This window comes from Gymnodraco acuticeps, unplaced genomic scaffold, assembly GCF_902827175.1.
Source record: "Gymnodraco acuticeps unplaced genomic scaffold, fGymAcu1.1, whole genome shotgun sequence".
Lineage (NCBI taxonomy): Eukaryota > Metazoa > Chordata > Actinopteri > Perciformes > Bathydraconidae > Gymnodraco > Gymnodraco acuticeps.
Genome location: NW_022991435.1, coordinates 808,317 through 824,970, shown reverse-complemented (window position 1 = coordinate 824,970; position 16,654 = coordinate 808,317). Strand labels below are relative to the sequence as shown.

General features: G+C 42.9%; 1 protein-coding gene across 3 annotated transcripts in view; it reads left to right on the top strand.

Annotated features, from left to right (window-relative positions):
• The window catches only part of gpsm2 (G protein signaling modulator 2), a 24,132-nt gene extending 7,516 nt beyond the window's left edge, over positions 1-16,616 (top strand). For 2 of the 3 annotated variants that reach the window (XM_034196070.1, XM_034196072.1), the window contains 8 exons: positions 13,520-13,675; positions 13,773-13,881; positions 14,015-14,144; positions 14,235-14,311; positions 14,666-14,854; positions 14,986-15,145; positions 15,584-15,774; positions 15,879-16,616. In XM_034196070.1, coding sequence (XP_034051961.1) covers positions 13,520-13,675; positions 13,773-13,881; positions 14,015-14,144; positions 14,235-14,311; positions 14,666-14,854; positions 14,986-15,145; positions 15,584-15,774; positions 15,879-16,058 — 1,192 coding nt within the window. In that variant the 3' untranslated portion in view covers positions 16,059-16,616. The remainder of the gene's footprint in view (positions 1-13,519; positions 13,676-13,772; positions 13,882-14,014; positions 14,145-14,234; positions 14,312-14,665; positions 14,855-14,985; positions 15,146-15,583; positions 15,775-15,878) is intronic. The other variant, XM_034196071.1, reaches the window with a different exon arrangement.
• Positions 16,617-16,654: the final 38 nt, after the last annotated feature.

The following is a 16,654-nucleotide window of genomic DNA, read 5'->3' as shown; positions in this document are numbered from 1 at the left end:
TTATTTAAATGTTCTGTATAACAAGCCATGCATGCATACATGTTTTTGCAGGCAGTTTCCAAGAACTGTTATACTTTACTCGACAGACAAGATCCTTTACATATGTTGGCTGAATAGATTTCTTGGTTGAAACTACAGTAGTCTTGGTTGAACCAGAAGGGTTCACTGAACAAACACTCCACTTAACATTTCCCTCTCTTTCTACATTCTACAAACAAGATACAGATGTGGGGTGACAAGTCTCTGTTGAAAGTAGTGTTAATTTCGTTGACTAAAACTATGACGAAATATGTTCGTCAACGACCTTTTTTTCCATGACGAAAACGAGACGATGACGAGACAGCACCGACGGCAGTAAACAATAACTGTAACGAAATCATCATGCAATATCGTTGACGAAAAGTGACGAGACGAAAATGTAGTTTACTAAATAATAACTATGCCAAAATCTCTCTTTACTTTCGTTGACGAAAAATGAGGAGACTAAATATTATCAAAGATAACGTTACATCTCTGATAGTCAGTTTTTCTCCCAGCAGTTCCATTTCCGGTGCTGCGGCTGGGCAGCAGCTGTGTGTCTGTGCTGCGCGCGGCGGTAGATTTGAATTACACCGGGCAGCGGCACACTCTGAACTGTCAGGAAGACTCGGGTCTAACTCATGGTCTAACTAACCTTATTTAACAGAAAATAAAATGGCAACAACAGGGCTTGGGAGCAGTGGTCGCACTCGCGTTAACCGAATACCCCCCCGTCAGCGCGAGTGAGTGATACATTGTGCACTCGACGGATAATAATGGATTATGACGGAAATGTTACGATCCTGTCCGTCAAAATGACTGACAATGAAAAAGTCTAAAGCCACCACTGCTTGGGAGAAAGAAACAATGTGATATTTGGGCCCATTTTCGCTACAATGAGGCGGAGAAAAAAAGCGAATGCATTGTTTTATCAGAAGGGAAGCAATGTGGCCATAACACAGCTGGTGAAAACACCACAAACCTGACCAGATACTCTCTGCAAAGCTTCTTAATCATTCAACCTGTGTTTTTCATCAAATAAGGACAAGATATAATCTTATTGTGAAATAAGTTTGACTAAAATGACAAATTATTGGTTTTGGCTAGACTAGTTTGACTGAAATGTTCTATATAATCTGATGACTAAAAAAGACTCAACAGTTTTCTTTGACTAAAATAAGACTAAAATGTTCAGACTTTTAGTCGACTAAAACTTGACTAAATAACAACAGGATGAAGGTGACTAAATATGACTAAAACTAAAAAGGAAATTTAACACAGGACTAAGACTAAAACTAAATAAAAAAATAGCTGACGAAATTAACACTAGTTGAAAGACCACTTTGCAAAGTGTGTTACACCATAAAGCAGGGGTCACCAACCTTTTTTAGGGTGAGGGCTACTTTCACAAAATAATACAAGTCGGGGGCTACTTTTACTCCTCTACTTTTTGTTTTTTGCAGTGTATATATTTAGCACATTTTAACATTATTATATGCTTACCTTTAACCTGTGTGTGCTGTTTGGGTCTGTGGGACTTGTTTTCAGTGTTTACTAAAATAACATGTATTCAATTTAATTATTTTAACCTGCTTTATTTGGGGGTGGACCTTACCTCCTCCAGGGGGGACCTCACACACTCTAGGCGGCACCCCCGTTTTTTTTAAATGTCGAAGTTAAATGCATCAATCTGGTGCACTTTGAGCATAACATGAATTTATGGATACAGCTCTCAACACTCAGCTGTATACTTTTCAATAATCCAAACATCTTTAGAATATGATCACAACCAATAACAAATCATTTAAACTTGTTTATTCTTAACTTATGTTACCTAGTTAGCATTCTTTCCATTTATTTATGCATATTTTACTAATCACTCATTTTAAACTGTTTTTTTTTTTTTTTACTGTCCTATAGTACACATTGGAATGATTTCTTACTTTATCTATATTAAATAGATAAAGGTGTGCTCTCCCTAGCTCGCTCGCTCTCTCTCTCTCCCTCTGTCTCGCTCGCTCACAGAGGCTGTGTGCTCCTCCGTGGCGATGACGGCTTGCGTTAAAAAATAATAAGAAACATATTTGTAAAGTGGGGGGACACAAACGGGATTTCTAAAAGTGGGGGGGGACATGTCCCCCCTGTCCCCCAGTGGAAATTACACCATGCGTGTGTGTGTGTGCGTCAAGTGCAATAAATATATATGCAAGTTGACACACACACACACACACACACACACACACACACACACACACACAGTATGGGCTGGCACGACTAGGCTGTTTAATGGGGCTGATGTGTTGTAGATTCTGCCAGAAGGAAAATCACGGTCAAACTCCTTATGAAGTGTGCTGCCGCTCCACATTGCTTTTCTTCCAGACTACATCGCTGGTCCCGCAAATCAAGCAAGAACGTGATTGGTCGATATTCATTGTGGGGTGGGGGGAGGGGGGGTGTTAGATACACTGAACACAAATATAAATGCAACACTTTTGTTTTTGCTCCCATTTTTCATGAGATGAAGCCAAGCAAATCCAAAATGTAAAAAATACACAAAAAAGGAAATGTAATCAAAAGAATCTACCCTATGCATAAACGAAACCCCAATCATAGCGAACTCTATCTACTTACTACAACTCTATATCTACACTGAACAAAAATATAAATGCAACACTTTTGTTTTTGCTCCCATTTTTCATGAGATGAACTCAAAGATCTAAAACATTTTCTAAACACACAAAATAACCATTTCTCTCAAATATTGTTCACAAATCTGAAAAAATCTGTGATAGTGAGCACTTCTCCTTTGCCGAGATAATCCATCCCACCTCACAGGTGTGGCATATCAAGATGCTGATTAGACAGCATGATTATTGCACAGGTGTGCCTTAGGCTGGCCACAATAAAAGGCCACTCTGAAACGTGCAGTTTTGCTTTATTGGGGGGGTCCGAAAACCAGTCAGTATCTGGTGTGACCACCATTTGCCTCACGCAGTGCAACACATCTCCTTCGCATAGAGTTGATTAGGTTGTTGATTGTGGAATGTTGGTCCACTCCTCTTCAATGGCTGTGCGAAGTTGCTGGATATTGGCAGGAACTGGAACACGCTGTCGTATACGCCGATCCAGAGCATCCCAAACATGCTCAATGGGTGACATGTCCGGTGAGTATGCTGGCCATGCAAGAACTGGGATGTTTTCAGCCTCCAGGAATTGTGTACAGATCCTTGCAACATGGGGCCGTGCATTATCATGCTGCAACATGAGGTGATGGTCGTGGATGAATGGCACAACAATGGGCCTCAGGATCTCGTCACGGTATCTCTGTGCATTCACAATGCCATCAATAAAATGCACCTGTGTTCGTCGTCCATAACATACGCCTGCCCAGAGGTCGCGTTAACCGAATATTTTCCGTCAATGACGGATTTTTTCTAACAATGACGGAAAAATCTGAAAGCAGTCCGTCATTTTGACAGGTTAGAACACAACTCGGAACAGCGCCAAAATGTCCACCAGCGGCCCACATTATATTACATCCTTAGTGGCCAGGTAGACTGAGGGCGATCTACTGTACTCTACTGTAGTCTGTAACTATTATGTAGTCATTCACACCCCTATCCAGTTGGTGGCGAGTGTGTGTATATTAAGTAGCTATAGTCTTGTTTTTGACCTCGTTGATTACCTCGTTGTTTAACCGGCTTTAGCAATCGCAAAATGTCACGGCAGCTGATCGTCCGAAGCTTTTTTAAATAAGCCCAGTAATTGTGATGGTGTGGATAAACGAGGTGAAAAGAGGGATTGATGCGGTGGAGGATGAAGGACAAGCCAGTAAGACTAAAACTGACAACGTTCAGCCAGCGGCAGAGGGGCAAGCAAGTGGCAAGGAGTTCAAGCAGGAGTACCGGGTTCAGTGGGAGCAAGAGTTTAAGTGGCTGAGGAGAGGGGATGGCAAAATGTTCTGCGACATCTGTAGAAAAGCTAAGATGAGTAACGGATTTGTCCGAGGGTGCACGACGATGCAGAAATCAGCGTTCAGGCTTGGCTACAGCAGATCAATTGAGTTGTTCTTGTAAATGTTTTGTTCATATTTTTGATTGTAATTGTCTCATTTAAAACAATGGCATTGTTCATATTTGCCTGTTTAGGCACAATGGTCGCGGTGTTTTTAGCGGCCTCTGCCCCCTCTGCTGTGCTGTCAGTGCAGGAACAAATAAATCATTCATGTTCGTGTTGACATGAAAAGTGACCACACGGTTGGTGTCTCTGTTCATCTTTTTTTTCTCTCCATGCCCTTAAAAGTTCTGTATGAATCATTAAAATGAATGAACATTTGCTGCTCAGTACCCAAACATAAATATTAAATATGTCTCATCTCATCATTAAAACATGAAAAATAAAATGACGGGTAATAATGGATTATGACGGAAACTTTACGATCCTGTCCGTCAAAATGACGGACAACGAAAAAGTCTAACGCAACCACTGCGCCTGCCCATACCATAACCCCACCATGGGCCACTCGATTCACAACATTGACATTAGAAAACCGCTCACCCACACGACGCCACACACGCTGTCTGCCATCTGCCCTGAACAGTGAAAACCGGGATTCATCCGTGAAGAGAACACCTCTCCAACGTGCCAGACGGCATCGAATGTGAGCATTTGCCCACTCAAGTCGGTTACGACGACGAACCGGAGTCAGGTCGAGACCCCGATGAGGACGACGAGCATGCAGATGAGCTTCCCTGAGACGGTTTCTGACAGTTTGTGCAGAAATGCTTTGGTTATGCAAACCGATTGTTCAATTCAAAACCTTTATTTATCCAGGTAAAATCCCATTGAGATCAATGATCTCTTTTTCAAGGGAGACCTGCAGCAGTAGGTTCCACAAGAAGACATAAAAACATAAACAACAGAACAACAAAAGGACATCATACAGCAAAATGTACAGGGATTACAATTTACATATTTAACCACATGTACAGGTACCAAGAGCATCTGATTTTGTAGCATCCAACCGAGCTTTAAAAACATGTAGTGGTACTAGTTTGGTAATTTTCCATTCTTTTTGCAGACTGTTCCATGTTAGTGGAGCTGCACATCTAAAAGCTTTCTTCCCTAAGACAGTCCTAGCACTTGGCACATTTAATAAAACCACAGCATGCGATCTCAGGCAATAAGTAAGAGAGCAGATATAAGATGGTAGTTTATCCAACATGGCTTTGTAAATGAAAAAGTACCAGTGACTGAGCCTCCGTACAGTAAGTGATGGCATAACCGCCTTGGTATACAGGGTACAGTGATGCGTAAGTGCTTTACAATTTGTAAAAAATCTCAGTGCACTGTGATACGCAGCATCTAACTTGCTCAGGTAATTGGCAGGTGCATTCATATATAACAAATCACCATAATCCAGCACAGGTAAAAAGGTCACAGTGACTAGCCTTTTCCTGGCCTCAAGCGAGAAACGGGACTTATTTCTGTAAAAGAAACCTAGCGTAACCCTCAGCTTTTTAAGCAGGTTATTGACATGAAGTTTAAAAGTGAGACAGTCATCAAGCCAGATACCCAAGTATTTGTAACAGGTAACCACTTCAAGTTGTATTCCTTGCGTAGTTACAATATCCAAAGCAGTCTCTGGTGTATTTTTAGCTTTAGCTTTCGAAAAGTGCATTACCTTGGTTTTATCCACATTTAAAAGAAGCTTAAGCTCAGAGAGCTGAGCCTGAATAATGTTAAAAACAGCCTGTAATTTAACAACACCCTCGTTAATCGAGGGACCTGCACAGTACATAACGGTATCGTCCGCATAAAAATGTAAGGTTGCTCCTTCGACATTTTCACCTAAACTATTAATATAGATAGAGAATAATAGCGGACCTAAAACTGAACCTTGTGGTACACCATTAGTTATGTTTAACCACTCAGAAGACAGCCCATCAAACTGAACACATTGGGACCTTTCAGAGAGGTAGTTTACAAACCACCCTACTGCATGGCTGGACATGCCTATACTGACCAGCCTTTGCTTCAAAATGCGATGATCGACAGTATCAAACGCTTTTGAAAGGTCAATAAATAGAGCTGCACAACTCTGCTTATTGTCTAAAATACTCGTAATGTCATTCACCACTTTCATTGTGGCAGTGATGGTGCTATGTTGCTTTCTGAAGCCTGACTGATGTTTAGACAGGATGTCATTGTTACATAAAAACACCTTTACCTGTTCACTCACTAGGCGTTCAAGAACCTTGGCCAGAACTGACAATTTAGAGATGGGTCTATAATTGTTTAATAAGGTGGCCTCCCCTCCTTTTAGTAGTGGCAGGACATAAGCTGACTTCCATACTTTTGGGATTTTGTTCGTGCTGAGAGAGAGGTTAAAAAGAGTAGTAAGGTGAAGTCTTTACACTGGCTTCCTGTGTGTCAAAGAATAGATTTCAAAATACTGCTGCTGGTTTATAAAGCACTGAATGGTTTAGGCCCAAAATACATTTCTGACCTCCTGCTAAATTATGAACCATCCAGATCTCTCAGGTCTTCAGGGACTGGTCAGCTTTCTGTCCCCAGAGTCAGAACTAAACATGGTAAAGCAGCGTTCAGTTATTATGCTCCAAATATCTGGAACAAACTCCCAGAAACCTGCAGGTCCGCTGCAACTCTTACTACTTTTAAATCCAGGCTGAAGACATTTCTTTTTGTCGCTGCTTTTAATTGAACTATTCATATCTTAGACTGCACTGTAACTTTTATCCATGTACTTTTTTCTTTTAATGTTTAATTGCACTGTAACTTTTATCCATGTATTTTTTCTTTTAATGTTTATTTTATTAGCTTTTCTTTTTAATGACTGATTTTAAATGCCATTTTCTTAATCTCTTTCATTTTTTGTAAAGCACTTTGAATTGCCTTGTGTTGAAAAGTGCTATATAAATAAACTTGCCTTGCCTTGCCTTGCCTTGGAGCAATAAAATCTGCAGCTATCTTTAAAAAGAAAGGTTCTACGTTGTCCGGACCAGCCGGCTTTTTAGGATCTAGCTTGGTTAAGACTTCACGAACAACATCAACAGTAAAAGGAGTAAAACTGAAAGGGTTTTCCAGACCACATTGTTCTGAGTCACCGACTGTGGTGTTCACAGAAGCAGAATTAGAAACAGAATGAAACAGAGAGCCACAGGACACAAAATGCTCATTAAAACAATTTAGTATGGTGGCTAGGGGTGTAACGGTTCACATAAGTCACGGTTCGGTTCGTACCTCGGTTTGGAGGTCACGGTTCGGTACGGTTCGGTACAACAAGAAAAAGCAAAAAAAAGTCCCAAATGCATAATTCCAGGTTTGTTGTTATTTATGATTGAACAGTAGTGCAAGTTTCAGTTTAAAAATAAAGAACTCTTTTTTGAATAATGAACTGTATTAAACAGTTAAAAACAAACCATACACAGTACACTCAGATGGCCATATTATCTATAATGGCTGATGTCAAACAAAAAGGTTTCATCAAGCTGTAAAGCTAAAAAGAATGTCTTGAAAATATGACATCATAAATAATAAGAAAGTGTTTCAAGAGCGCAAAGTCGTTGAAAAACATATGCCAAAAGCTTCCGTTATTTATTTTGGTCTCACGGCTTTCATGTCTATTGGTTTATAAAAACAGCGGGGATCAGCTGTTGAACTGCTGCTGTCTTTCGCCTGGCTCCGGTGATTGGCAAATCTGGGTGATGCCTTCTGATATGATTTAGCATGTTTGGCGTGTGTTACCATTAGCATACCGCACCACTGTAGAACAACGGCGACACACCGTCCTCGTCCGATCCACCACTCGCACACTTCATCGTTATCGTAGTCCACAGGGAACCCGAAATGTTCCCACACAGCTGATTTAAAAGAAGCAGGTGGGTTCTAGCTCCTGTGTTATCTGAAATCGCCATACTAACTTTTCTTCTTCTTGTATTTTGTTCTTTTTGTTGTTGTACTGCTTCTTGTTCTTCATTTGTTGTTTAAGGGCGGCTGGCAAACAGCTTTTAGGCGCAATACCGCCCCCTGGATTATATATAGTGTAGTGGATACTGCCCTGAATGACACTTTTTTCCCACTCATAAAAAAAAAGGCGTATTCGTCGTGTGACTGCGTGTGCCAAACCGTGACGGTACGGGACGAATACGGATACCGTTACACCCCTAATGGTGGCCCTATCCGATATAGTGCCAGATACTGTGGTAAGGCACGGAGGTAGCTCATTACGGATATCACCGGTGGATATCAATTTTATGGCTTTCCAGAATTTTCTAGGGTTGTTCAGGTTCTTTGTGGTAACTGACAGATAATACTTAGATTTAGCACTTTTGACATGTGAAGTGAAGCTATTTCTTAGCTGCCTAAAACGCAGCCATTCTACCTCTGAGCCTGAATTCCTAGCCTTTGCCCAGGCCTTGTTTCTCTCATGTAGGAGAATAGATAATTCAGCAGAAAACCAAGGATTGTCTCGTCCCTTCACTCTAAATTTACGCAGGGGTGCATGTCTATCTATAATTTCCATAAAACCAAGATAAAAATAAGACCATGCAGTCTCAACATCAGCACACAAATCGATTTTTCCCCAATCAGACCCAAACAGATCATGTACAAAACCCTGCTCCACAAAATGTTTTATGTCTCTCTTGATGATAATACGAGGTTTAACCTTTTGGACCTTGGTGTCCCTAATTGTGGCTACAACACAGTGGTCACTCAGATCATTCGCAAATACTCCCACAGCTGAGTATTTATAGGGAACATTAGTTAAAATGAGATCAATTAGGGAGGATTTATTTGGGGACTTAATATTAGGGCGAGTAGGACTGTCAACAATCTGAGTAACATTTAAAGAGATACAAAGGTTTTTAAAATCCTCTGACACTGCAGTTAACCAGTCCCAGTTAAAATCTCCAAGTAGCACTATTTCCTTGTAGTCTAGTTGCGATAAAAGATTTGCTAGCGAAGACAAGGAGTCTTTGACAGCTGAGGGGGGTCTGTAACAGCCCACGACCATGACCTGTTGACCCTTTGCCACTTCTATATTTAAGGCTAAAAATTCAAATTGCTTACTGATAGATTTGGAAACTACAGCGGTTACACTGAATATATTCTTAACATAAATGGCAACGCCACCACCTTTATTAGGCCGGTCGGTACGATACACATTAAAACCATTTAAGGCAATGTCAGAGGCCAAAATAGATTTGTTTAGCCATGTTTCTGATAAAACAATGACGTCCGCGTCAGTCGAGCTCGCCCAGATACAGACTAAATCTAGTTTACCTAACAGACTGCGCACATTCAAGTGGATGAAACCCAACCCAGACCTAGCTTTAAAATCAGCAGGAGTAGCGATCTGACTACTACTACTACTACTGGGCGGACCAGGGTTAGGTTGTACATTTCCTGACAGTAATAACAACAACAAAACCAGGCATATTTTCCTCTTAAGCGACACACATACATTGTCATCTACTTTAAAATCACCGGAAAAGTCTGCGAGAGTGTGATTAGAGCTTATGAAGCAGTCCTGAAGAACCATCATCGCAGGAAAACAAAAAAGACAAACATATTTGTCGAGCAGATTGACTGTGACAAGGCAACCGGTAATTGTTTGTGTAACACATCCGAACCTTTGCAGGGGATGCCCACTGCGGGTGGCAGAACAGACCTGAATCCAGTAGACTCCTCAGAATGACTAGAGATCTTCTCATAGTCCAAAATAGTTAACAGGCACAGCAGAATCCCGATATGGGCCATTTTCCCAGACCAGGGAACCGCAATATTCCTGGAGCAAAATCAGCACAGCAGCAAAGGACAGGCGAAAGCAGCAGCGTGGTATCCCCGGGGTGAAAGCAGGCCTCTGCGACAGCAGAACCAGGACAGGTGGAAAGCAGGCCCCAGCCGTGTTAAAATCCTCCTCCGTACAGCAGCACACGCCCGGTGGAAGCAGGCCAAGCCCGAAGCGTGGATCCACTCCGTCTCTCCGCGACGACTCCGGGGGAAAAAACCTCTCCAGTGCAGCCGTGCAGGTGGGAGCAGGCCTCCGTAGATCGCAGATCGCAGGCAGCAAACAGGTGGAGCCGCTCCGTCTCTTCGCGACGAGCAGGCCTCCGTAGATCGCAGATCGCAGGCAGCAACAGGTAGAGCGGCTCCGTCTCTCCGCGACGTCTCCGGGGTAAAAACCTCTCCAGTACAGCCGTACTCTACAGGTGGGAGCACGCCTCCGTAGATCGCAGATCGCAGGCAGCAACAGGTGGAGCCGCTCCGTCTCTTCGCGACGAGCAGGCTGCGAGATCGCAGACAACTAAAACTACTACTTGTATAAGCAGGGATGGCTAAAAGTTTGTAAGCAGGAGAGCTAGATGCTAACAGATGCCAGATGCTAACAGGTAGTGCGAGCCTGTAGAAATTGCGACTGCCTCCAATGACGTTGTCGTTGCTGTGAACAGCAACAGAGATTTATGTTGCAGCAGCTGTCCGAGTGACTGGTCTCAGACGATCTTGGAGGTGAACATGCTGGATGTGGAGGTCCTGGGCTGGTGTGGTTACACGTGGTCTGCGGTTGTGAGGCCGGTTGGATGTACTGCCAAATTCTCTAAAACGCCTTTGGAGACGGCTTATGGTAGAGAAATGAACATTCAATTCACGGGCAACAGCTCTGGTGGACATTCCTGCTGTCAGCATGCCAATTGCACGCTCCCTCAAAACTTGCGACATCTGTGGCATTGTGCTGTGTGATAAAACTGAACATTTTAGAGTGGCCTTTTATTGTGGCCAGCCTAAGGCACACCTGTGCAATAATCATGCTGTCTAATCAGCATCTTGATATGCCACACCTGTGAGGTGGGATGGATTATCTCGGCAAAGGAGAAGTGCTCACTATCACAGATTTTTTCAGATTTGTGAACAATATTTGAGAGAAATGGTTATTTTGTGTATATAGAAAATGTTTTAGATCTTTGAGTTCATCTCATGGAAAATGGGAGCAAAAACAAAAGTGTTGCATTTATATTTTTGTTCAGTGTAGATATAGAGTTGTAGTAAGTAGATAGAGTTCGCTATGATTGGGGTTTCGTTTATGCATAGGGTAGATTCTTTTGATTACATTTCCTTTTTTGTGTATTTTTTACATATTGGATCTGCTTGACTATTTTTAGAACATGACCCGCGGGCTACTCCTGCCATAAAGCATAAAGATGGCTTTTTTTTTTACCTTATTTTTTTAACTGTAAAAAAATCTCACTATCTTATAGTAAGAAGGAAACCATTCCTCTGTGAATTACAGTACATGATATGTTGTTCCCAGAGTTTGTAAAAAGCCAGAGGCGAGATTAAGGCCCCGTCCACACAGAGACAGAACGCGTGTTATCCGCTATAGTTCTTTATCGTAACGGAACCGCGGAAACGGAGCCCTCAAACGATAACGCATCCCAAAGTGGGAAGGTCTGGTAATGTAACGCTTGTGGCACCATGTGTACGCCCTAAACCAGGGGTGCCCAACCTTTTTTTGAACCGAGAGCTACTTTTAAAGTTGCCAGTCTGCTAAGATCTACCAGTCCAAATAGAGAGGCGTAGCCATTACTGACGGCGTACTACCAGGTAAATACACACTTCTACTTCGTATAAAACTGACCTTTGTACGATGAATACTTCATAAAATACTGCAGATGCTTTATCTTACCTCTTTCTAATCTACACACATACAAGTATTTAACTGAAGTTACACAACAGTGTTGTTGATGCAGAGTTGAGTTTATTCACACGTCACATACTACAGTGGGTAATGTTTTCAAGAAACATTGAACAGTGCTGCCACATATGACACAGGGAAGAAGAAGAAAAGACTCTGAACCCTTTCTTTGCCATGATATAAAAATAGTGTTGCTACAAAAGTATAAATGAGGCTTACTAATAAGACAACTCAGATCTGAAGCTACACAGGAATCTGCTGCCAACGTGCAATAAAAAAGACAAAATTAATAGAATCAAACCCTTTTTTTGTTGCATTTTAGTAGATTATAAAAATAAATGCCTTTTTTAAAATAGGATGCAAGCAACACTAGTTTCTTAACCTGAATTGATAATAGACTATAATCAATTTAAGTTTGCATTCTTATACCATTTTGTACAATAATTATAATGAATAAGTTCAAACAAACTAAAACTTACAGCTGATTAATAACGGTATCTAACTTGAGTTTTTATTATATCAAAAACCTGTTGAAATGCTACTGTTATTTTTACTGTCCCTAAAAAGCGCGTCGGCAGCCTCCAGGAAAGCTTCTTTCACAACTTCGGTGTCTTTGAAAGACTTCATGTGTTTGGCAAGAACGTGACCGACACGTTAAGATGCTCTGGTAGCAGCCTTGCTCTTGTTGTTGGGCCTGGTGAAAATGGACTGATGTGCATTTAGCTGTCCTTTCAGGCCCCTCCCCTTTTGGGAGCGTAGGGCAGAATTAGGAGGGAATTCCGTCTCCTAGCGTTTGTGCACTGTTTTGAAATGCCGCTCCTAATTGACCCTTCTTCGATAAAGCCACGCTCGCATTGCAGATGAGATAGATGGACTTTGAATTGGAATAGATACAAAAATAATCATCCTTCCACTCGGAGTGAACATTATATATTTTGGGCTTTTTTGCTTCTGCCGTAATTGCGGTCTTGTGTGTGTGCGGACGCGGACTGTCACTCCTGTTGACACGGACAACGTCAGCAAACTAGTGCCCACTGCTCACCAGCCACGCCCCGACACATGGGGTCACGCCGGCCAATCACAAAGCTTTGATGCGTTCAAGTGCATTATTCTGGCACAGGAAGATTATGTTACAGGACATTAACGATAAAACAGAATATTGTTGTTCTATTTTTAGACACATCTCGCGATCGACTGGGAATATCCCCGCGATCGACCGGTCGATTGCGATCGACCGGTTGGGCACCCCTGCCCTAAACGATCATAGCCCCGCCTCTCCCCACCTCTCCTGCTCACCCCCGCGTCACCCGCGTCATTGCTGATGCGTTTCACCTACAACAACAACAACAATGGCGGATCACAGGGTTGCTTTCGTGCTCCAGACGCTACTGACCATGCTACAGATGTTAGTGCAACATCTACAGCTCCTGTACCACAACCATCAGCAACAAGTGGACATGGAGAACTACATGTTGCTAAAATGTAGTTCTCCGCTAAATCCACCGCGGAGAATAACCAGAAGGGCAACCATGGCAACCATGCTCGGGGTCTTAATCGCTGCTTTTGGAGTATTTTGTGGCAGAAATACAGCGCCACAGGCCCGGCATATGTACTACAGTGTCTCCAGAGGGTCGAGCGGTCTCGTGTGGACAGACACGTTTCTTGTGCCGATTCCGTGTGGACGGAAGACTTTTTTGATATCGACCTCGGTTCGTTTTCGTCTCCGTGTGGACCGGGCCTGTCAGCAGCATTTTGAACCAGCTCGTGTGTGTGTGTGTTTGTCAGGAGGACACTGCAGCTGGCGAGGCAGCTGAAGGATCGAGCAGTGGAGGCGCAGGCCTGCTACAGTCTGGGCAACACCTACACACTTCTCCAGGATTATGAGAGAGCCATAGACTACCACCTCAAACACCTCATCATAGCCCAGGACCTCAATGACAGGTACACACACATTTACTAACGCAATAATTCCCCTCAAAACTATATGGCCACATTCGCTTACCCAGTACGTGTATTTAAATGTGTTTTTTGGATGTAGGATTGGGGAGGGCCGTGCTTGCTGGAGTCTGGGAAATGCTTACACTGCACTGGGGAACCATGACCAAGCTATGCACTTTGCTGAGAAACACCTGGAGATATGCAAAGAGGTACGCAATGTTAATGAAAGCAGCGTAAAATATCCTTAATCTTAGCTTAGACTTTTACTTTGGATTCTTAACAAATCAGGTAAGAATCCTTCAGCAGTAACATTCCCCATGTGTGTGTTTGTTGTCTTTTTAGACTGGAGACAGGACGGGGGAGCTGACGGCTCGTATGAACGTGTCTGATCTCCAGATGGTTCTGGGTCTGAGTTACAGCACGAATAACTCCACTATCTCAGAGAACAAGGAGATAGACTACAGCCTGCATGGTGAGATATATGTTATATGTTTTCTTTCAACAATGAGATTGTGTCACTCACTACTGTTTTATAGTGTTGTAATTGTTGTATGTGTTTTAGGAGCGAGACCCAGGATGGGCAGAAGACACAGCATGGAGAACCTGGAGCTGATGAAACTCACTCCAGACAAGATGAATGTAAGAACTCCTCTCCTGTTACATGACACACACAACACACACACACACACACACACACACACACACACACACACACACACACACACACACACACACACACACACACACACACACACGCACACACACACACGCAGGGTGCTCATTTGATTCTCTGTCCTATTCATGCTTTGCCACTAAAACAAGATATATATATATCAAGTTTTGACCAGGTGATTGGATCCTTTATCATCTCTAAGCCTATTGGAGATGATAAAGGATCTATTGGATACCCTCTATTGGATATTCTCTAAGTCTATTTTCTTACCCCAAATCCCCCCCTGCATTGTGGTAATAATCCATTCCTGTGTGTTGAAGGGACAGAAGTGGAACAGTGACATCCTGACCAAACAGTCCAAACCCTCCATGACGAAGGGCTCCTCCAAGCTGTTCTTCGTCAGCCGTCTGCGTGGGAAGAAGTTCAAGTCTGGTGGCTCCAGTAAGGTCCTGCAGGACACCAGCAACACCCTGGACAGCAGCCAGACCCCCGCACAGGGGCCACAGAAGGTACAGAGCACAGGGCGTACTCAGCTGATAACTACACAAATGCCTAGATCTCAGTCAGTATCCCACAGCTGTCATCAGACGGCCGGTTCCCTTCAGCTGTGTTTCATGTTCCTGTTTCTGTGCTCCATCAGAGACTCAGTCCTGACATGCTGGGAGACGAGGGCTTCTTCGACCTGCTGAGCCGTTTCCAGAGCAACCGCATGGATGACCAACGCTGTTCAATCCAGGATAAGGGCAGCCGGTTATCGCTAAGCAGCGGCCCAGAGTCGCCTCCCACAGTCATCAGGAAATGTGAGTCCATGCATCCACACTCAATAGTAATGGTGTAAGAAAATATCAAGAGTATCTTCTGTTGGTTATGTATTATCATTTTTTTAATAAGTAGTTTACTCCGTCAATACTTTATTTAATTTGTAAATACACAAGCCTTATAAAAGTATGTTTTTATGGGGTAATCAGTGTTATGGCGATAAATGCAAATGCAGATCCCACTGTTCGGATTCAACTGTTCGGATTCAACATTTTGCTCAGATTTTTGGTGTGTTACGTTTTAAGAATTGCAATATATAGCGACTGACTTACAGTATCGCAGTATGTCCATTAGTAACTCCTCTGTAACACGTATCAAACCTGCAGATTCTTGCCTTTTGACTTAAAAATCATTCGATTGCCGAAATGCGTCTCCTTTTTTATCTATTGTCATTTCAAAATGTCTCTCCCACTCTGCAGCTGTATCAGAGTCCGCCAACGTCTCAGGCGCACAGGGCCGGCGGTTAGAGGGGCCGTCAGCAGCGGGGGGGAGCCTACCCGGCCTCAGGCTCCATCACAACAGCAACCAGGCGGTGCTCAGCCACCTGATGGCCAACGCCGACAACGCCGAGCCTGACGACGACTTCTTCAATATGCTCATCAAGTGCCAGGTACCTGATCTGACCAAATATAGAGCTACAGTTTGTTTTTACTTTACATTGAATACAAAATAAGTTATAATGTGCTTCCAAAACGCTCTTTTCCGTGCTACCAGGGGTCCCGTTTGGATGACCAGCGCTGTGCCGCTCCCCCTCCTCCAATCAGAGGTCCGACTGTACCTGACGAGGACTTCTTCAGCCTCATCATGCGCTCTCAGGCCAAACGGATGGACGAGCAGCGAGTCGCCCTCCCGTCTGCAGCGAACACTACAGCCAGGCCGAGCACCAACTCCTAAACTCAGCACTACGGGGGGGGGGGGTCCACACCTTCATCTCATGAAGGTGTGGACAGCATTATGAAAGACCTGCAGGTGGTCCCTCACAAGAAAGCCTTGTGTTCAGTCCTTTTGGACAAAACAAAGCACTGTCAGAATTCTATTTAGTACAAAGTATGTAAAGAAATCTCAATTTAACAAGGACTTGTTTCGCACTCTCCGTAGCATCAGGGACAAAAGTGTTGTTTTTTTATCCTTTTGTACAAATTTCATTTCATGTGTATTTTTAAATACGCTTCTACAGTTGTGTCTGTATTTATTGTACTTTTATGATTGTTATGACTGCCGTCCTACCACTATGAAAAAATGTGGTTTTCTCAAAGTGGTGTCTGAGTCAGGGAGGAGCTGCACTCTTTCCATGTATTTTGTTTTTTTTAAAGGGGGGCCTAAAAGTTACCACGGTCAGAATAATAAAATAGTATTTTTAAGCAAACTGTATGATAAAATAATGAATGTAACCCCTGTACAGCCCTTTGTTTGTTTGTACTTGGCCAGAGGAATAAAGCCTCTTCCATGTAGGCATCTTGTTTTGACTTTTCTTTTAATGAACTGTTTAT